Here is a 21,387-nt window from a genome sequence, read left to right as displayed (position 1 = left end):
TTATTTACACCGATCACAAGAACCTCTCCTATCTCCAGTCTGCCCAACGGCTGAATCCTCGCCAGGCCAGGTGGTCTCTGTTCTTTGCCCGATTTAACTTTGAAATTCACTTTCGGCCTGCCGATAAGAACATTAGGGCCGATGCTCTCTCTCGTTCCTCGGATGCCTCGGAAGTTGAACTCTCTCCGCAACACATCATTCCTCCTGACTGCCTGATTTCCACTTCTCCAGCCTCCATCAGGCAAACTCCTCCAGGAAAGACCTTCGTCTCTCCACGCCAACGCCTCGGAATCCTCAAATGGGGTCACTCCTCCCATCTCGCAGGTCATGCAGGCATCAAGAAATCTGTGCAACTCATCTCTCGCTTCTATTGGTGGCCGACTCTGGAGACGGATGTCGTGGACTTTGTGCGAGCCTGCACTGTCTGTGCCCGGGATAAGACTCCTCGCCAGAAGCCCGCTGGTTTTCTTCATCCTCTGCCTGTCCCTGAACAGCCTTGGTCTCTGATTGGTATGGATTTTATTACAGACCTACCCCCATCCCGTGGCAACACTGTTGTTTGGGTGGTCGTTGATCGATTCTCCAAGATGGCACATTTCATCCCTCTTCCTGGTCTTCCTTCAGCGCCTCAGTTGGCTAAACAATTTTTTGTACACATTTTTCGTCTTCACGGGTTGCCCACACAGATAGTCTCGGATAGAGGCGTCCAATTCGTGTCAAAATTCTGGAGGGCTCTCTGTAAACAACTCAAGATTAAATTAAACTTTTCTTCTGCATATCATCCTCAATCCAATGGACAAGTAGAAAGAATTAACCAGGTCTTGGGTGATTATTTACGACATTTTGTTTCCTCCCGCCAGGATGATTGGGCAGATCTTCTACCATGGGCCGAATTCTCGTATAACTTTAGAGTCTCTGAATCTTCCTCCAAATCCCCATTTTTCGTGGTGTACGGCCGTCACCCTCTTCCCCCCCTCCCTACTCCCTTGCCCTCTGGTTTGCCCGCTGTAGATGAAGTGACTCGTGATCTTTCCACCATATGGAAAGAGACCCAAGATTCTCTTTTACAGGCTTCATCTCGCATGAAAAAGTTTGCCGATAAGAAAAGAAGAGCTCCCCCCATTTTTGCTCCCGGAGACAAGGTATGGCTCTCCGCTAAATATGTCCGCTTTCGTGTCCCCAGTTACAAACTGGGTCCACGCTATCTTGGTCCTTTCAAAGTCTTGTGCCAAATTAATCCCGTCTCTTACAAACTTCTTCTTCCTCCTTCTCTCCGTATTCCTAATGCCTTTCATGTCTCTCTTCTTTAACCACTCATCATCAATCGTTTCTCTCCCAAATTAGTTTCTCCCACTCCTGTCTCCGGTTCTTCTGACGTCTTCTCAGTGAAAGAGATACTGGCCTCCAAGACGATCAGAGGAAAAAGGTTCTTTTTGGTGGATTGGGAGGGCTGTGGACCTGAAGAGAGATCCTGGGAACCTGAGGACAACATCCTAGACAAAAGTCTGCTCCTCAGGTTCTCAGGCTCTAAGAAGAGGGGGAGACCCAAGGGGGGGGGGTACTGTTACGCCGAGCGCTCCGGGTCGCCGCTCCTCCCCGGAGCGCTCGCTTCTCTCTCGCTACCGCAGCGCTCCGGGCAGCTCCACTGACCCGGTGCGCTGCGATACCGTCTCCAGCCGGGATGCGATTCGCGATGCGGGTAGCGCCCGCTCGCGATGCGCATCCCGGCTCCCGTACCTGACTCGCTCTCCGTCTGTCCTGTCCCGGCGCGCGCGGCCCCGCTCCCTAGGGCGCGCGCGCGCCGGGTCTCTGCGATTTAAAGGGCCACTGCGCCGCTGATTGGCGCAGTGGTTCCAATTAGTGTGTTCACCTGTGCACTCCCTATTTATACCTCACTTCCCCTTCACTCCCTCGCCGGATCTTGTTGCCATTGTGCCAGTGAAAGCGTTTCCTTGTGTGTTCCTAGCCTGTGTTCCAGACCTCCTGCCGTTGCCCCCGACTACGATCCTTGCTGCCTGCCCCGACCTTCTGCTACGTCCGACCTTGCTTCTGTCTACTCCCTTGTACCGCGCCTATCTTCAGCAGTCAGAGAGGTTGAGCCGTTGCTAGTGGATACGACCTGGTCACTACCGCCGCAGCAAGACCATCCCGCTTTGCGGCGGGCTCTGGTGAAAACCAGTAGTGACTTAGAACCGATCCACTAGCACGGTCCACGCCAATCCCTCTCTGGCACAGAGGATCCACTACCTGCCAGCCGGCATCGTGACAACAAGAATATAACTACTATAATACTGCCTCCTATATACAAGAATATAACTACTATAATACTGCTCCGGTATACAAGAATATAACTACTATAATACTGCTCCTATATACAAGAATATAACTACTATAATACTGCTCCTATATACAAGAATATAACTACTATAATACTGCCTCCTATATACAAGAATATAACTACTATAATACTGCTCCTATATACAAGAATATAACTACTATAATACTGCTCCTATATACAAGAATATAACTACTATAATACTGCTCCTATATGCAAAAATATAACTACTATAATACTGCTCCTATATACAAGAATATAACTACTATAATACTGCTCCTATATACAAGAATATAACTACTATAATACTGATCCTATATACAAGAATATAACTACTATAATACTGCCCCTATATACAAGAATATAACTACTATAATACTGCTCCTATATACAAGAATATAACTACTATAATACTGCTCCTATATACAAGAATATAACTGCTATAATACTGCTCCTATATACAAGAATATAACTACTATAATACTGCTCCTATGTACAAGAATATAACTACTATAATACTGCTCCTATATACAAGAATATAACTACTATAATACTGCCTCCTATATACAAGAATATAACTACTATAATACTGCTCCTATATATAAGAATATAACTATTATAATACTGCTCCTATATACAGGAATATAACTACTATAATACTGCTCCTATATACAAGAATATGACTACTATAATACTGCTTCTATATAGAAGAATATAACTACTATAATACTGCTCCTATATACAAGAATATAACTACTATAATACTGCCCCCTATATACAAGAATATAACTACTATAATACTGCCCCCTATATACAAGAATATAACTACTATAATACTGCTCCTATATACAAGAATATAACTACTATAATACTGCTCCTATATACAAGAATATAACTACTATAATACTGACCCCTATATACAAGAATATAACTACTATAATACTGCCTCTATATACAAGAATATAACTACTATAATACTGCTCCTATATACAAGAATATAACTACTATAATACTGCTCCTATATACAAGAATATAACTACTATAATACTGCTCCTATATACAAGAATATAACTACTATAATACTGCTCCTATATACAAGAATATAACTACTATAATACTGCTCCTATATACAAGAATATAACTACTATAATACTGCTCCTATATGCAAAAATATAACTACTATAATACTGCTCCTATATACAAGAATATAACTACTATAATACTGCTCCTATATACAAGAATATAACTACTATAATACTGCTCCTATATACAAGAATATAACTACTATAATACTGCTCCTATATACAAGAATATAACTACTATAATACTGCTACTATATACAAGAATATAACTACTATAATACTGCTCCTATATACAAGAATATAACTACTATAATACTGCTCCTATATACAAGAATATAACTACTATAATACTGCCTCCTATATACAAGAATATAACTACTATAATACTGCTCCTATATACAAGAATATAACTACTATAATACTGCTCCTATATACAAGAATATAACTACTATAATACTGCCTCCTATATACAAGAATATAACTACTATAATACTGCCTCTATATACAAGAATATAACTACTATAATACTGCCTCCTATATACAAGAATATAACTACTATAATACTGCTCCTATATACAAGAATATAACTACTATAATACTGCTCCTATATGCAAAAATATAACTACTATAATACTGCTCCTATATACAAGAATATAACTACTATAATACTGCTCCTATATACAAGACAGCTGTCACGCCCCCTCCATAGGCTTGCATTGAGGGGACAGAGCCGTGCCGCCGTCACTATGCTCCGGGGGCTGATTCTAATGGGGTGCAGCGTGGAAGATCACAGGGGTCCCCAGTGGCGGGACCCCCGCGATCAGGCATCTTATCCCCGGAGTACCCCTTTAAATAGCAGACCTTCGAGATGGACAATATGGCACCTGGACACGTAACTAACCAATGATCCAGCAGCGGTGGTGCTAGAACAAACAAACAGCAATCACTAGTATGAATACAAGAGGATACTAAAGCGTTCTGCACTCACCGCTAAATGCTGGCTAAACAGCTTCCATCTCGGGCTGATAATCGGTTCTCAGGACGGCGTGTGGGGCTCAGAGGCGTCCGGCCTCTCAGCAGAAGAAGCGCATTCCTATGCGTTAAACCGCCGACAGTCGCCTCTGACCGCCCCACGCCGCCCTGAGAACCGTGCCGGATTATCAGCCCGAGATGTTTAGCCAGCATTTAGCGGTGAGTGCAGAACACTTTTGTATCCTCTTGTATTCATACTATAATACTGCCCCCTATGAATTGTACTGTAGTCGGTGACAGGTGCAGTAGACATAGTGAAGCTTCTCACCTTTAGCCTTTTGTTCCTGTCTGGGATCTGGTGTAGCGGTTTGTTCTGCTCTGTGTCACAGTCGGAGCTGCAGTGTTTGTTTTTATATGACGGATTTTCCCACATCTCCCAGTTATAATCCGCGCTGACACTTACAAGGTTCTGTCTTTACATAGAATATAGGGGGAGATTTATCATTATTTGTCTATTGTAGACACAGATCTCCCCTTTACATTCTTGCTCAGAATTTACTAAGGTTGTGCATGTCCTTTGATAAATCTAGTGCAAATATAGAAATGCCCCCCCCCCTCGCTCTACCGCACACTCCTTCTCTACCGCACACTCCTTCTCTACCGTGCACTCCTTCTCTACCGCGCACTCCTTCTCTACCGCGCACTCCTTCTCTACCGCGCACTCCTTCTCTACCGTGCACTCCTTCTCTACCGTACACTCCTTCTCTACCGTACACTCCTCCTCTACCGCACACTCCTCCTCTACCGCACACTCCTCCTCTACCGCACACTCCTTCTCTACCGTACACTCCTTCTCTACCGTACACTCCTCCTCTACCGTACACTCCTCCTCTACCGTACACTCCTCCTCTACCGTACGCTCCTCCTCTACCGTACGCTCCTCCTCTACCGTACACTCCTCCTCTACCGCACACTCCTCCTCTACCGCACACTCCTCCTCTACCGCACACTCCTACTCTACCGTACACTCCTTCTCTACCGTGCCCTCCTCTTCTACCGTACACTCCTTCTCTACCGTACACTCCTTCTCTACCGTACACTCCTTCTCTACCGCACACTCCTTCTCTACCGCACACTCCTCCTCTACCGCACACTCCTCCTCTACCGTACGCTCCTCCTCTACCGTACGCTCCTCCTCTACCGTACACTCCTTCTCTACCGTACACTCCTTCTCTACCGTACACTCCTCCTCTACCGTACACTCCTCCTCTACCGTACGCTCCTCCTCTACCGTACACTCCTTCTCTACCGTACACTCCTTCTCTACCGTACACTCCTTCTCTACCGTACACTCCTCCTCTACCGTACGCTCCTCCTCTACCGTACGCTCCTCCTCTACCGTACGCTCCTCCTCTACGGTACGCTCCTCCTCTACGGTACGCTCCTTCTCTACCGTACACTCCTCCTCTACCGTACACTCCTCCTCTACCGCACACTCCTCCTCTACCGCGCACTCCTCCTCTACCGCGCACTCCTCCTCTACCGTACACTCCTCCTCTACCGTACACTCCTCCTCTACCGTACACTTCTCCTCTACCGTACACTCCCCCTCTCCTTCTCTGCCGCGCGCACCTTCTCTACCGCGCGCTTCTTCTCTACCGCGCACTCCTTCTCTACCGCGCACTCCTCCTCTACCGTACACTCCTCCTCTACCGTACACTCCTCCTCTACCGTACACTCCCCCTCTCCTTCTCTGCCGCGCGCACCTTCTCTACCGCGCGCTCCTTCTCTACCGTGCACTCCTTCTCTACCGCGCACTCCTTCTCTACCACGCACTCCTTCTCTACCGCGCACTCCTTCTCTACCGCGCACTCCTCCTCTACCGTACACTCCTTCTCTACCGTACACTCCTCCTCTACCGCACACTCCTCCTCTACCGTGCGCTCCTTCTCTACCGCACACTCCTTCTCTACCGCACACTCCTTCTCTACCGTACACTCCTTCTCTACCGTGCACTCCTTCTCTACCGTGCACTCCTCCTCTACCGTGCACTCCTCCTCTACCGTGCACTCCTCCTCTACCGTACACTCCTCCTGTACCGTACACTCCTCCTCTACCGTTCACTCCTCCTCTACCGCACACTCCTTCTCTACCGTGAGCTCCTTCTCTACCGCGCGCTCCTTCTCTACCGTGCGCTCCTTCTCTACCGTGCGCTCCTTCTCTACCGCGCGCTCCTTCTGTACCGTACACTCCTCCTCTACGTACACTCCTCCTCTACCGTACACTCCTCCTCTACCGTACGCTCCTTCTCTACCGTGCGCTTCTTCTCTACCGCACACTCCTTCTCTACCGCGCGCTCCTTCTCTACCGCGCGCTCCTTCTCTACCGCGCGCTCCTTCTCTACTGCACGCTCCTTCTCTACCGCGTGCTCCTTCTCTACCGCGCGCTCCTTCTCTACTGCACGCTCCTTCTCTACCGCGTGCTCCTTCTCTACCGTGCACTCCTTCTCTACCGTGCACTCCTTCTCTACCGTGCACTCCTTCTCTACCGTGCACTCCTTCTCTACCGTGCACTCCTTCTCTACCGTGCACTCCTTCTCTACCGTGCACTCCTTCTCTATCTCACAGGATAAGTGGACACAGGAATTTTGAGGTCGGATTCCATTGAGGTTTTTTGTCCATCAGCAAAAACGCCAGAAAAACTGTCCCTGCATTTTCCTGCATTTTGTCAGTTTTTCTTGCATTTTTGCTGGTGTGTGAAAACAAAAAATTTTACTAAACTTTTGGATGTTTTTTTTCTTCAAAATTTAGATCCGTGAATATGGAGGACTATGTCAGATTTGGTGGATTGCGATGATAAACAGCTTTTATTTTAAATGTCAATAAAAGGGTTAACGAGGCCGTGGGGGAGTGTTTTTTTAAAGAATTTTTTTTTTAATGTGTTGTTTTTTTTATAATTAAATTATCAGGCTTAGTAATGGAAGGCGTCCTGTAGACAAAATCTATTACTAGGCCGGGGATTAGCGTTAGCCCCCAAATCAGCTAGTGCTAACCCCCAATTATTACCCCGGTATCCACCGCCTCAGGGGTTCCTGGAAGAGCCGGTACCAACAGGCCCAGAGCGTCAAAAATGGCGCTCCTGGGCCTAGGCTGTAACAGGCTGCTATTTAGGCTGGGGAGGGCCAGTAACAATGGTCGCCCACCCTGGTAACGTCAGGCTGTTGCTGCTTGGTTGGTATCTGGCTGATACTGAAAAAATGAGGGAACCACACCCTTTTTAATTTATTTTTTTACTTATTTATAAAAAAAACACACACAAAAAAAAGAAATAATAATGCATAGGGTTCTCCCTATTTTCAGTATCAGCCAGATACCATCCAAGCAGCAACAGCCTGATGTTACCAGGGTGGGCGACCATTGTTACTGGCCCTCCCCAGCCTAAATAACGCCAGCCTGTTACCGCCTAGGCACAGGAGCACCATTTTTGATGCTCCGGGCCTGTTGGTACCAGCTCTTCCCGGCACCCCTGAGGTGGTTGTTACGCCGAGCGCTCCGGGTCCCCGCTCCTCCCCGGAGCGCTCGCTTCTCTCTCGCTACCGCAGCTCTCCGGGCAGCTCCACTGACCCGGTGCGCTGCGATACCGTCTCCAGCCGGGATGCGATTCGCGATGCGGGTAGCGCCCGCTCGCGATGCGCATCCCGGCTCCCGTACCTGACTCGCTCTCCGTCTGTCCTGTCCCGGCGCGCGCGGCCCCGCTCCCTAGGGCGCGCGCGCGCCGGGTCTCTGCGATTTAAAGGGCCACTGCGCCGCTGATTGGCGCAGTGGTTCCAATTAGTGTGTTCACCTGTGCACTCCCTATTTATACCTCACTTCCCCTTCACTCCCTCGCCGGATCTTGTTGCCATTGTGCCAGTGAAAGCGTTTCCTTGTGTGTTCCTAGCCTGTGTTCCAGACCTCCTGCCGTTGCCCCCGACTACGATCCTTGCTGCCTGCCCCGACCTTCTGCTACGTCCGACCTTGCTTCTGTCTACTCCCTTGTACCGCGCCTATCTTCAGCAGTCAGAGAGGTTGAGCCGTTGCTAGTGGATACGACCTGGTCACTACCGCCGCAGCAAGACCATCCCGCTTTGCGGCGGGCTCTGGTGAAAACCAGTAGTGACTTAGAACCGATCCACTAGCACGGTCCACGCCAATCCCTCTCTGGCACAGAGGATCCACTACCTGCCAGCCGGCATCGTGACAGTGGTGGGTACGGGGGAAATAATTAGAGGTTAGCGTTAGCTGATTTTGGGGCTAACGCTAAGTCCCAGCTTAGTAATGGAGTCCGTCTATATGACGGCTTCAACTACTAACCCTGAAAATTCAATTATAAAAAACACGACACAATGAAAACATTTTTTATTTAAAAACAACACTCCCCCACAGCCCTTGTTAACCATTTTATTGAAAAAAAATGCTGGTCATCGTCGCAGTCCACCGAATCTGATGTAGTCCTCAGCATTCAGGTATCTCCCCTGGGGAGAGCGCACATAATGCAGTGTGTTCCTAAACAGGGAGCCTCCAATTGTTGCTAAACTACAAATCCCATCATGAGGGGGTGTAGTTAGGCAACAGCTGGAGTCTCCCTGTTTGGGAACACACTGCCAGAAAGGCAAAATGCATAATGTGAACAGAGATCTGTCCCTCTGCCCTTGGACTACTACTCCTATCATGGGACAGAGTCTGTCCTATGATGGGAGTAGTTGTAGTACCGCGGCGCTGCTGAGGGATGGCACTTGCACATCCCCCCGCTGCAGGACTTTTAGAACTACTACTCCCATCATGGACAGACTCTGCCCATGATGGGAGTTGTAGTCCAGGGGCTGAGGTGCAGAACGCACCGGGTCATTCTGCAGAGACCCGCTGCGATCCGCATTTATTAACCGTAATCCCCGGCGGTACATGTGGCTCCACTGCACTGCCACCGGCTCCTATAAACACTGTCATAATTCATAATCCCCGCCGCCGTGACACGGGAGCTCTGATTGGTCAAAAGCTATCCACCAATCAGAGCTCCCGTCGGGGATTATGAATTATAAGAACTGTATATAGGAGCCCGTGGGCAGCGCAGTGTAGACGCATGTACAGCCGGCTTGTATAGCTAATAAACACTGATCGCAGCAGATCTCCAGAGAATGATTTGCTGCAATCTGCCCCTCTGCCCTTGGACTACTACTCCCATCATGGGACAGAGTCTGTCCCATGATGGGAGTAGTTGTAGTACCGCAGCGCTGCTGAGGGATGGCATTTGCACATCACCCGGCTGCCGGACTTTTAGGACTACTACTCCAGGGGCTGAGGTGCAGATCGCACCGGGTCATTCTACAGAGACCCGATGCGATCCGCATTTATTAACTGCAAAAGCCGGCGGTATATGCATCTACACTGCACACCCCGTCGGCTTCGCCCCGTGTGACGTAACGCTCCGCCCCTCAATGCATGCCTACGGGAGGGGGCGTGATAGCTGTCACGCCCCCTCCCATAGGCTTGCATTGAGGGGCGTAGCGAAGCCGTTGGCAGCGCAGTGTAGACGCATGTACCTCCGGCTTTCACAGTTAATAAATGCGGATCGCAGCAGGTCTCTGTAGAATGACCCGATGCGATCTGCACCTCAGACCCTGGACTACAACTCCCATCATGGGCAGAGTCTGTCCCATGATGGGAGTAGCAGTCCTAAGTGTGCCAAAATAGACACGTGTCCTCCGAGGTGGTGTATGTTTGTGCAAGAAAATTGCATTTGCGCATCTTTTTGTGCAGAAAAAAAAAATGCAGTTAGTAAATTCGATTCTACAGTAGAAAATCCTCTACGGTAAAATTAACCGTAGACAAGGCGATGAAAAATTCTATCAAAATTTGCGCAAAAAAAGACGCAAAAAAACACTTGCGCATATTTTTGCGCAAAAAAAAATTGACACAAAACAGCTCTATATACAATAATAAATTCCCCCCAGTGACCTCACCAGCAGAATAGTGAGTACAGCTCTGAGGTATAATACAGGATATAACTCCGGATCAGTACAGGATAAGTAATGTAATGTAATGTACACTGTGATCTCACCAGCAGAATAGTGAGTACAGCTCTGGAGTATAATACAGGATATAACTCAGGATCAGTACAGGATAAGTAATGTAATGTATGTACACAGTGACCTCACCAGCAGAATAGTGAGTACAGCTCTGGAGTATAATACAGGATATAACTCAGGATCAGTACAGGATAAGTAATGTAATGTATGTACACAGTGACCTCACCAGCAGAATAGTGAGTACAGCTCTGGAGTATAATACAGGATATAACTCAGGATCAGTACAGGATAAGTAATGTAATGTATGTACACAGTGACCTCACCAGCAGAATAGTGAGTACAGCTCTGGAGTATAATACAGGATATAACTCAGGATCAGTACAGGATAAGTAATGTAATGTATGTACACAGTGACCTCACCAGCAGAATAGTGAGTACAGCTCTGAGGTATAATACAGGATATAACTCAGGATCAGTACAGGATAAGTAATGTAATGTATGTACACAGTGACCTCACCAGCAGAATAGTGAGTACAGCTCTGGAGTATAATACAGGATATAACTCAGGATCAGTACAGGATAAGTAATGTAATGTATGTACACAGTGACCCCACCAGCAGAATAGTGAGTACAGCTCTGGAGTATAATACAGGATATAACTCAGGATCAGTACAGGATAAGTAATGTAATGTATGTACACAGTGACCTCACCAGCAGAATAGTGAGTACAGCTCTGGAGTATAATACAGGATATAACTCAGGATCAGTACAGGATAAGTAATGTAATGTATGTACACAGTGACCTCACCAGCAGAATAGTGAGTACAGCTCTGGGGTATAATACAGGATATAACTCAGGATCAGTACAGGATAAGTAATGTAATGTATGTACACAGTGACCCCACCAGCAGAATAGTAAGTGAACATTTCCTGTTGTTCCTGACGCTCTATGCAGCTTCTACTGGTGAACTGTATCATCTTAAAAAACTAACAACGTAAAAATAAAACCCTCCGGATGTCAGGCTTTGTATATCACCGCTATGCTACTGACCTTTTTCTTTTGTATTTAGCAGCTACACAGCGTAGACCGGAGTCTTTCACATATCTCCTGTATAGATCGGAGCGCACTCTTTATTGATTACTAATCACCTGTAAATGGGGGATCTGTCCTATCAGGGATTTTCCAGGATTAGAAAACTGTGCCACCCTGTCCTCAGGCCATGTGTGGTATTGTAACCAATTGCAGTTCAATTAAAGTGAATGCAGCTGAATTGTAATACCACACACAACCTGATGACATGGGTGGTGCTGTTCTGCTACTTTTTGGTTTCTTGATACAAGTTTTATTTTCTATTTTAGACCGATTAAAAGGATAAAGGAAAACAAAACAAAACCTTCTATTTCTCTGAGATCATTTACTACTTATTACTGGGTCAGATGTGACTGCACTATGAGGCGGTATTATCTCTCCCCCGCTGGCGTAGATAGTGTAATAGACCAGCCAAAGCTCCATGGGAAATAGTATGCAAATTAGTTGCAAAACTCGCTAGCGCCACCTACAGAGATTTTCTTCTTTGAAGTAAACTCTTGAGAATCTTAGTTGTGTTCTAAGGTTCCCCTGACTACAGCTCAGCTGCCTCCAGAGGGCAGTATAGAGGGGGCTGGAGAGCAATGGAAAACTACAACTCACAGCATGCCTAGATGGTCCAATGGTCTGTCCCCTCTTAACTCCTGGGTCCCCCTAGACCCATCCCCCCTTATCTCCTGCCTCCCCATGGATCTGTCCCCTCTTATCCTCTGCGTCCCCCGGGACCCGTCCCCTCTTATCCTCTGCGTCCCCCTGGACCTGTCCACCTCTTATCCTCTGCGTCCCCCCCGGACCCGTCCCCTCTTATCCTCTGTGTCCCCTGGACCCATCCCCTCTTATCCTCTGCGTTCCCCTGGACCCGTCCCCTCTTATCTCCTGTGTCCCCCTGGACCCGTCCCCTCTTATCTCCTGTGTCCCCCGGACCCGTCCCCTCTTATCTCCTGTGTCCCCCGGACCTGTCCCCTCTTATCTCCTGTGTCCCCCGGACCTGTCCCCTCTTATCTCCTGTGTCCCCCGGACCTGTCCCCTCTTATCTCCTGTGTCCCCCGGACCTGTCCCCTCTTATCCTCTGTGTTCCCCTGGACCTGTCCCTTCTTATCTCCTGTGTCCCCCGGACCCGTCCCCTCTTATCTCCTGTGTCCCCCGGACCTGTCCCCTCTTATCTCCTGTGTCCCCCGGACCTGTCCCCTCTTATCTCCTGTGTCCCCCGGACCTGTCCCCTCTTATCCTCTGTGTTCCCCTGGACCTGTCCCTTCTTATCTCCTGTGTCCCCCGGACCCGTCCCCTCTTATCTCCTGTGTCCCCCGGACCTGTCCCCTCTTATCCTCTGTGTTCCCCTGGACCTGTCCCCTCTTATCTCCTGTGTCCCCCGGACCTGTCCCTTCTTATCTCCTGTGTCCCCCGGACCCGTCCCCTCTTATCTCCTGTGTCCCCCGGACCCGTCCCCTCTTATCTCCTGTGTCCCCCGGACCCGTCCCCTCTTATCTCCTGTGTCCCCCGGACCTGTCCCCTCTTATCCTCTGTGTTCCCCTGGACCCGTCCCCTCTTATCTCCTGTGTCCCCCGGACCCGTCCCCTCTTATCTCCTGTGTCCCCCGGACCTGTCCCCTCTTATCTCCTGTGTCCCCCGGACCTGTCCCCTCTTATCCTCTGTGTTCCCCTGGACCCGTCCCCTCTTATCTCCTGTGTCCCCCGGACCTGTCCCCTCTTATCTCCTGTGTCCCCCGGACCCGTCCCCTCTTATCTCCTGTGTCCCCCGGACCCGTCCCCTCTTATCTCCTGTGTCCCCCGGACCTGTCCCCTCTTATCTCCTGTGTCCCCCGGACCTGTCCCCTCTTATTTTCTGGGTCCCCCTGGACCCGTTGCCTCTTATCTCTTCACCCCCCTTGGTCAGTGTCAATGAAGTAATTGGGGCCCCTCAGAATTTTGTGATTTACCTGATGATTGTGGATGATGGACAGCTGTCCCCTATACTGTACAGATACATTGTATCACATCACGTGGTGACACTATATACTGTATATTGTATCACATTAAGTGGTGACGCCAGAAACATTGTAATGTCCGCCCTGTGCTCTGCTAATAAAGTTATAACAAAGAAAAAGCTGTGACCCGGCGGTGGATTGGTTCTGTCTGGGGAGAGGGCGGGGCTTTGTCAGACCTCAGAGCCGAGCGCCGAGCACCATTATTCAGCAGGTCGGGGAAGCCGGGAAACATGGTGAGTGCAGGGCCGGGGCCCCGGGGAGGAGGAGAGGAGCGGAGCGGGGCCCCGGGGAGGAGGAGAGGAGAGGAGCGGGGACCGGGGAGGAGAGGAGCGGGGCCCCGGGGAGGAGCGGAGCGGGGAACCCGAGGAGGAGAGGAGCTGGGAACCGGGAAGGAGAGGAGCGGGCCCCGGGGAGGAGGAGAGGAGCTGGGCCCCGGGGAGGAGGAGAGGAGCTGGGCCCCGGGGAGGAGGAGAGGAGGAGAGGAGCGGGGGACCGGGGAGGAGGAGAGGAGCGGGGGACCGGGGAGGAGGAGAGGAGCGGGGGGACCGGGGAGGAGGAGGAGAGGAGCGGGGGACCGGGGAGGAGGAGGAGAGGAGCGGGGGACCGGGGAGGAGGAGGAGAGGAGCGGGGGACCGGGGGAGGAGGAGGAGAGGAGCGGGGGACCGGGGAGGAGGAGGAGAGGGGGACCGGGGAGGAGGAGGAGAGGGGGACCGGGGAGGAGGAGGAGCGGGGGACCGGGGAGGAGGAGGAGCGGGGGACCGGGGAGGAGGAGGAGGAGGGGAGGAGCGGGGGACCGGGGAGGAGGAGGAGAGGAGCGGGGGACCGGGGAGGAGGAGGAGGGGGAGGAGGAGGAGAGGAGAGGGGGACCGGGGAGGAGGAGGAGAGGAGCGGGGGGACCGGGGAGGAGGAGGAGCGGGGGACCGGGGAGGAGGAGGAGCGGGGGACCGGGGAGGAGGAGGAGCGGGGGACCGGGGAGGAGGAGGAGCGGGGGACCGGGGAGGAGGAGGAGCGGGGGACCGGGGAGGGGGAGGAGGAGGAGCGGGGGACCGGGGAGGGGGAGGAGGAGGAGCGGGGGACCGGGGAGGAGGAGGAGGAGCGGGGGACCGAGGAGGAGGAGGAGGAGGAGCGGGGGGACCGAGGAGGAGGAGGAGGAGGAGCGGGGGACCGAGGAGGAGGAGGAGGAGGAGCGGGGGACCGAGGAGGAGGAGGAGGAGGAGCGGGGGACCGAGGAGGAGGAGGAGGAGGAGCGGGGGGACCGGGGAGGAGGAGGAGCGGGGGACCGGGGAGGAGGAGGAGCGGGGGACCGAGGAGGAGGAGGAGCGGGGGACCGGGGAGGAGGAGGAGCGGGGGACCGGGGAGGAGGAGGAGCGGGGGACCGGGGAGGAGGAGGAGCGGGGGACCGGGGAGGGGAAGGAGGAGGAGCGGGGGACCGGGGGGGAGGAGGAGGAGCGGGGGGACCGGGGAGGAGGAGGAGGAGGAGGAGCGGGGGACCGGGGGGACCGGGGAGGAGGAGGAGAGGAGCGGGGGGACCGGGGAGGAGGAAGCTGCCATCATACAGCGGGAGAGGCGGATGTTATGTGTACTGAACCGGGGTCAGGAAGAGAGAATCCCGGGGAAGGATGGAGAGGAAAACAGGGGCTTCCAGCTATTGCCAAACTACTCTCACCATGTCCTGACCGCTGGAGGCATCTTGGTTGGGAAACACTAATCTAGAACCTAGGGAGGAGGAGGAATAGAATCCGAGGGGGCAGGCTGTCATGTACCCAGGAGAGATGAGGGAGTCATAGACCTAGAACCCACGGGAAGAGATGAGGGAGTCATAGACCTAGAACCCACGGGAAGAGATGAGGGAGTCATATACCTAGAACCCATGGGGAGAGATGAGGGAGTCATAGATCTAGAACCCATGGGGAGAGATGAGGGAGTCATAGACCTAGAACCCATGGGGAGAGATGAGGGAGTCATAGACCTAGAACCCATGGGAAGAGATGAGGGAGTAATAGACCTAGATCCAAGGAGAGACGAGGGAGTAAAAGATGTAGAACCCAGGGGGGAGATGAGGGCATCATAGACCTAGAACCCAGGCCGAGATGAGGGCATCATATACCTAGAACCCAGGCCGAGATGAGGGCATTATAGACCTAGAACCCAGGGGGTAGATGACGGCGTCACAGACCTAGAACCCAGGGGGTAGATGACGCCGTCATAGACCTAGAACCCAGGGGGTAGATGACGGCGTCATAGACCTAGAACCCAGGGGGAGATGACGGCGTCATAGACCTAGAACCCAGGGGGTAGATGATGCCGTCATAGACTTAGAACCCGTGGGGGGAGATATGATGGCGTCATATGACCTAGAACCCAGGGGGTAGATTATGCCGTCATAGACTTAGAACCCGTGGGGGGAGAGATGATGGCGTCATAGACCTAGAACCCAGGGGGTAGATGACGGCGTCACAGACCTAGAACCCAGGGGGTAGATGACGCCGTCACAGACCTAGAACCCAGGGGGTAGATGACGTCGTCATAGACCTAGAACCCAGGGGGGAGATGACGGCGTCATAGACCTAGAACCCAGGGGGTAGATGACGCCGTCATAGACCTAGAACCCAGGGGGGAGATGACGGCGTCATAGACCTAGAACCCAGGGGGCAGATTATGCCGTCATAGACTTAGAACCCGTGGGGGGAGAGATGATGGCGTCATAGACCTGTGTTAGGGCGGAATAATCTCTTGGCTTTTATATGTTGTAACAATCAGTTGAGAGGTTTTAGTTAAACAATGAGTAAGGATTCATTGACAGGAAGCAGAGATCCGGATAGTCAGTGTTGTATAGATCAGTGAGTGGATCCGGAGCGGTGCTGGTGTTGTATGAAGTGGCGGATGGTTCTTCTGTCTTCCGTGTCCACATGGTGAAGGTTCTGCCATGTAAAGCTGCTCATAGGGCGAAGCCTCCATCACTTTCACTTTTACTTTGTGACTCGTGATTCTGTTCTAAGGAAATTCCAGAGACAGCGCCTCCTAGTGTTATAATGTGACCTGATCAGCTGTAGGTGTGGGGGTCCTCAGGTTCTTGTATTTGGGGGTCCTCAGGTTGGAGGTGGTGGTTCCTGATCAGCTGTAGATGTGGGGGTCCTCAGGTTGGAGGTGGTGGTTCCTGATCAGCTGTAGATGTGGGGGTCCTCAGGTTGGAGGTGGTGGTTCCTGATCAGCTGTAGATGTGGGGGTCCTCAGGTTGGAGGTGGTGGTTTCTGATCAGCTGTAGATGTGGGGGTCCTCAGGTTGGAGGTGGTGGTTTCTGATCAGCTGTAGATGTGGGGGTCCTCAGGTTGGAGGTGGTGGTTCCTGATCAGCTGTAGATGTGGGGGTCCTCAGGTTGGAGGTGGTGGTTCCTGATCAGCTGTAGATGTGGGGGTCCTCAGGTTGGAGGTGGTGGTTCCTGATCAGCTGTAGATGTGGGGGTCCTCAGGTTGGAGGTGGTGGTTCCTGATCAGCTGTAGATGTGGGGGTCCTCAGGTTGGAGGTTGTTGGTTCCTGATCAGCTGTAGATGTGGGGGTCCTCAGGTTGGAGGTGGTGGTTCCTGATCAGCTGTAGATGTGGGGGTCCTCAGGTTGGAGGTGGTGGTTCCTGATCAGCTGTAGATGTGGGGGTCCTCAGGTTGGAGGTGGTGGTTTCTGATCAGCTGTAGATGTGGGGGTCCTCAGGTTGGAGGTGGTGGTTTCTGATCAGCTGTAGATGTGGGGGTCCTCAGGTTGGAGGTGGTGGTTCCTGATCAGCTGTAGATGTGGGGGTCCTCAGGTTGGAGGTGGTGGTTCCTGATCAGCTGTAGATGTGGGGGTCCTCAGGTTGGAGGTGGTGGTTCCTGATCAGCTGTAGATGTGGGGGTCCTCAGGTTGGAGGTGGTGGTTCCTGATCAGCTGTAGATGTGGGGGTCCTCAGGTTCTTATATTTGGGGGTCTTCAGGTTCTTGTATTTGGGGGTCCTCAGGTTGGAGGTGGTGGTTCCTGATCAGCCGTAGATGTGGGTGTCCTTAGGTTCTTTTATTTGGGGGTCCTCAGGTTGGAGGTGGTGGTTTCTGATCAGCTGTCGGTGTGGGGATACTCAGGTTGTTGTATTTGGGGGGGTCCTCAGGTTGTTGTATTTGGGGGGGTCCTCAGGTTGTTGTATTTGGGGGGGGGGTCCTCAGGTTGTTGTATTTGGGGGGGGGTCCTCAGGTTGTTGTATTTGGGGGGGGGGGGTCCTCAGGTTGTTGTATTTGGGGGGGGGGGGGGTCCTCAGGTTGTTGTATTTGGGGGGGGGGTCCTCAGGTTGTTGTATTTGGGGGGGGTCCTCAGGTTGTTGTATTTGGGGGGGGGGTCCTCAGGTTGTTGTATTTGGGGGGGGGTCCTCAGGTTGTTGTATTTGGGGGGGGGGGGGGTCCTCAGGTTGTTGTATTTGGGGGGGGGGTCCTCAGGTTGTTGTATTTGGGGGGGGGTCCTCAGGTTGTTGTATTTGGGGGGGGGGGGGTCCTCAGGTTGGAGGTGGTGGTTCCTGATCAGCTGTAGGTGTGGGGGTCCTCAGGTTGTTGTGTTTGGGGGTCCTCAGGTTGGAGGTGGTGGTTCCTGATCAGCTGTAGGTGTGGGGGGTCCTCAGGTTGTTGTGTTTGGGGGGTCCTCAGGTTGGAGGTGGTGGTTCCTGATCAGCTGTAGGTGTGGGGGTCCTCAGGTTGTTGTGTTTGAGGGTCCTCATGTTGGAGGTGGTGGTTCCTGATCAGCTGTAGGTGTGGGGGTCCTCAGGTTGTTGTGTTTGAGGGTCCTCATGTTGGAGGTGGTGGTTCCTGATCAGCTGTAGGTGTGGGGGTCCTCAGGTTGTTGTATTTGGGGGTCCTCAGGTTGGAGGTGGTGGTTCCTGATCAGCTGTAGGTGTGGGGGTCCTCAGGTTGTTGTATTTGGGGGTCCTCATGTTGGAGGTGGTGGTTCCTGATCAGCTGTAGATGTGGGGGTCCTCAGGTTGTTGTATTTGGGGGGGGGGGGTCCTCAGGTTGGAGGTGGTGGTTCCTGATCAGCTGTAGGTGTGGGGGTCCTCAGGTTGTTGTATTTGGGGGGGGGGGGGGGTCCTCAGGTTGTTGTATTTGGGGGTCCTCAGGTTGCAGGTGGTGGTTCCTGATCAGCTGTAGGTGTGGGGGTCCTCAGGTTGTTGTATTTGGGGGTCCTCAGGTTGGAGGTGGTGGTTCCTGATCAGCTGTAGGTGTGGGGGTCCTCAGGTTGTTGTGTTTGAGGGTCCTCAGGTTGGAGGTGGTGGTTCCTGATCAGCTGTAGGTGTGGGGGTCCTCAGGTTGTTGTATTTGGGGGGGTCCTCAGGTTGTTGTATTTGGGGGTCCTCAGGTTGCAGGTGGTGGTTCCTGATCAGCTGTAGGTGTGGGGGTCCTCAGGTTGTTGTGTTTGAGGGTCCTCATGTTGGAGGTGGTGGTTCCTGATCAGCTGTAGGTGTGGGGGTCCTCAGGTTGTTGTATTTGGGGGTCCTCAGGTTGGAGTGGTGGTTCCTGATCAGCTGTAGGTGGGTGGTGCAGTGTCTGGTTTGGATATATTGTTTTATATATAATAATCATGTGACGTCACTTTCCCGCAGTTCCGTAACCAGTATGACAACGATGTGACGGTGTGGAGCCCCCAGGTAAGCACTTTTTTCCGAACCTTGTTGGTTTCCCCCATGATCCTTTGGTCTGTTCCCCTAATGTCTCATATACAAACTGTTCTCCCTGAGAAGAGACGGTCCCCAACAGACTGTGTGATGCCTGGTAAACAGTCTATGATTGGGATAATACAGCGACCAATACAGGGTGTGATCCAAAAAGGGTCCGCGACCACAGCGTACGAGCACACACTGTATAATCTGAACAGGGTCAGCGCGTGCTGGTCACTGCATTCCCTCTTATTAATATAGACCGGACATTCAGTCTAATCCTCCAGTCACCTCCAGAGCTGCACTCACTATTCTGCTGTTACATCATGTCTTATCCTCCGGAGCTGCACTCACTATTCTGCTGTTACATCCTGTATTATCCTCCAGAGCTGCACTCCCTATTCTGCTGTTACACGTCTTATCCTCCAGAGCTGCACTCATTATTCTGCTGTTACATCATGCCTTATCCTCCAGAGCTGCACTCACTATTCTGCTGTGACATCATGTCTTATCCTCCAGAGCTGCACTCACTATTCTGCTGTGACATCATGTCTTATACTCCAGAGCTGCACTCACTATTCTGCTGTTACACATGTCTTATCCTCCAGAGCTGCACTCACTATTCTGCTGTGACATCATGTCTTATCCTCCAGAGCTGCACTCACTATTCTGCTGTGACATCATGTCTTATACTCCAAAGCTGCACTCACTATTCTGCTGTTACACATGTCTTATCCTCCAGAGCTGCACCCACTATTCTGCTGTTACATTGTCTTATCCTCCAGAGCTGCACTCACTATTCTGTTTTTGCATCATGTCTTATCTTCCAGAGCTGCACTTACTATTCTGCTGTGACATCATGTCTTATCCTCCAGTCACCTCCAGTGCTGCATTCACTATTCTGCTGTTACACATGTCTTATCCTCCAGAGCTGCACTCACTATTCTACTGTTACATCCTGTCTTATCCTCCAGAGCTGCATTCACTATTCTGCTGTTACACATGTCTTATCCTCCAGAGCTGCACTCACTATTCTGCTGTGACATCATGTCTTATCCTCCAGAGCTGCACTCACTATTCTGCTGTGACATCATGTCTTATACTCCAAAGCTGCACTCACTATTCTGCTGTTACACATGTCTTATCCTCCAGAGCTGCACCCACTATTCTGCTGTTACATTGTCTTATCCTCCAGAGCTGCACTCACTATTCTGTTTTTGCATCATGTCTTATCTTCCAGAGCTGCACTTACTATTCTGCTGTGACATCATGTCTTATCCTCCAGTCACCTCCAGTGCTGCATTCACTATTCTGCTGTTACACATGTCTTATCCTCCAGAGCTGCACTCACTATTCTACTGTTACATCCTGTCTTATCCTCCAGAGCTGCATTCACTATTCTGCTGTTACACATGTCTTATCCTCCAGAGCTGCACTCACTATTCTGCTGTGACATCATGTCTTATCCTCCAGAGCTGCACTCACTATTCTGCTGTGACATCATGTCTTATACTCCAGAGCTGCACTCACTATTCTGCTGTTACACATGTCTTATCCTCCAGAGCTGCACCCACTATTCTGCTGTTACATTTTCTTATCCTCCAGAGCTGCACTTACTATTCTGCTGTGACATCATGTCTTATCCTCCAGTCACCTCCAGTGCTGCATTCACTATTCTGCTGTTACACATGTCTTATCCTCCAGAGCTGCACTCACTATTCTGCTGTGACATCATGTCTTATCCCCCAGGGCTGCACTCACTATTCTGCTGTTACATCAGGTCTTATCCTCCAGACCTGCACTCCCTATTCTGCTGTTACATCATGTCTTATCCTTCAGACCTGCACTCCCTATTCTGCTGTTACATCCTGTCTTATCCTCCAGAGCTGCACTCACTATTCTGCTGTTACATCCTGTATTATCCTCCAGAGCTGCACTCCCTATTCTGCTGTTACATCATGTCTTATCCTCCAGAGCTGCACTCACTATTCTGCTGTTACATCATGTCTTATCCTCCAGAGCTGCACTCACTATTCTGCTGTTACATCCTGTTTTATCCTCCAGAGCTGCACTCTCTATTCTGCTGTTACATCTTGTCATATCCTCCAGAGCTGCACTCACTATTCTGCTGAGACGTCCTTGTTACCATGGATACAGCTCTTGATGTGACTGCAGTAGATTTGTAACAATTTGTATGGATC

The 21,387-nt window shown here is 51.1% G+C and overlaps 1 protein-coding gene and 1 long non-coding RNA gene across 2 annotated transcripts in view; one reads left to right on the top strand and one right to left on the bottom strand.

The window, feature by feature from the left end:
* Window positions 1–21,387, bottom strand: part of LOC130342875 (uncharacterized) — a 57,116-nt gene that overhangs the window by 13,267 nt on the left and 22,462 nt on the right. The gene's annotated exons all lie outside the window — the stretch shown is intronic.
* PSMA1 (proteasome 20S subunit alpha 1) overlaps window positions 13,683–21,387 on the top strand; it is a 20,179-nt gene continuing 12,474 nt past the window's right edge. Inside the window, exons 1-2 of the mRNA XM_056554290.1 lie at window positions 13,683–13,757; window positions 19,133–19,177. Coding sequence (XP_056410265.1) covers window positions 13,755–13,757; window positions 19,133–19,177 — 48 coding nt within the window. The 5' untranslated portion in view covers window positions 13,683–13,754. The remainder of the gene's footprint in view (window positions 13,758–19,132; window positions 19,178–21,387) is intronic.

The sequence above is a fragment of the Hyla sarda genome, unplaced genomic scaffold (genome assembly GCF_029499605.1).
Source record: "Hyla sarda isolate aHylSar1 unplaced genomic scaffold, aHylSar1.hap1 scaffold_66, whole genome shotgun sequence".
NCBI lineage: Eukaryota > Metazoa > Chordata > Amphibia > Anura > Hylidae > Hyla > Hyla sarda.
Note: the sequence above shows the minus strand (reverse complement) of the source record. Positions and strands in the feature narration are given on the sequence as shown.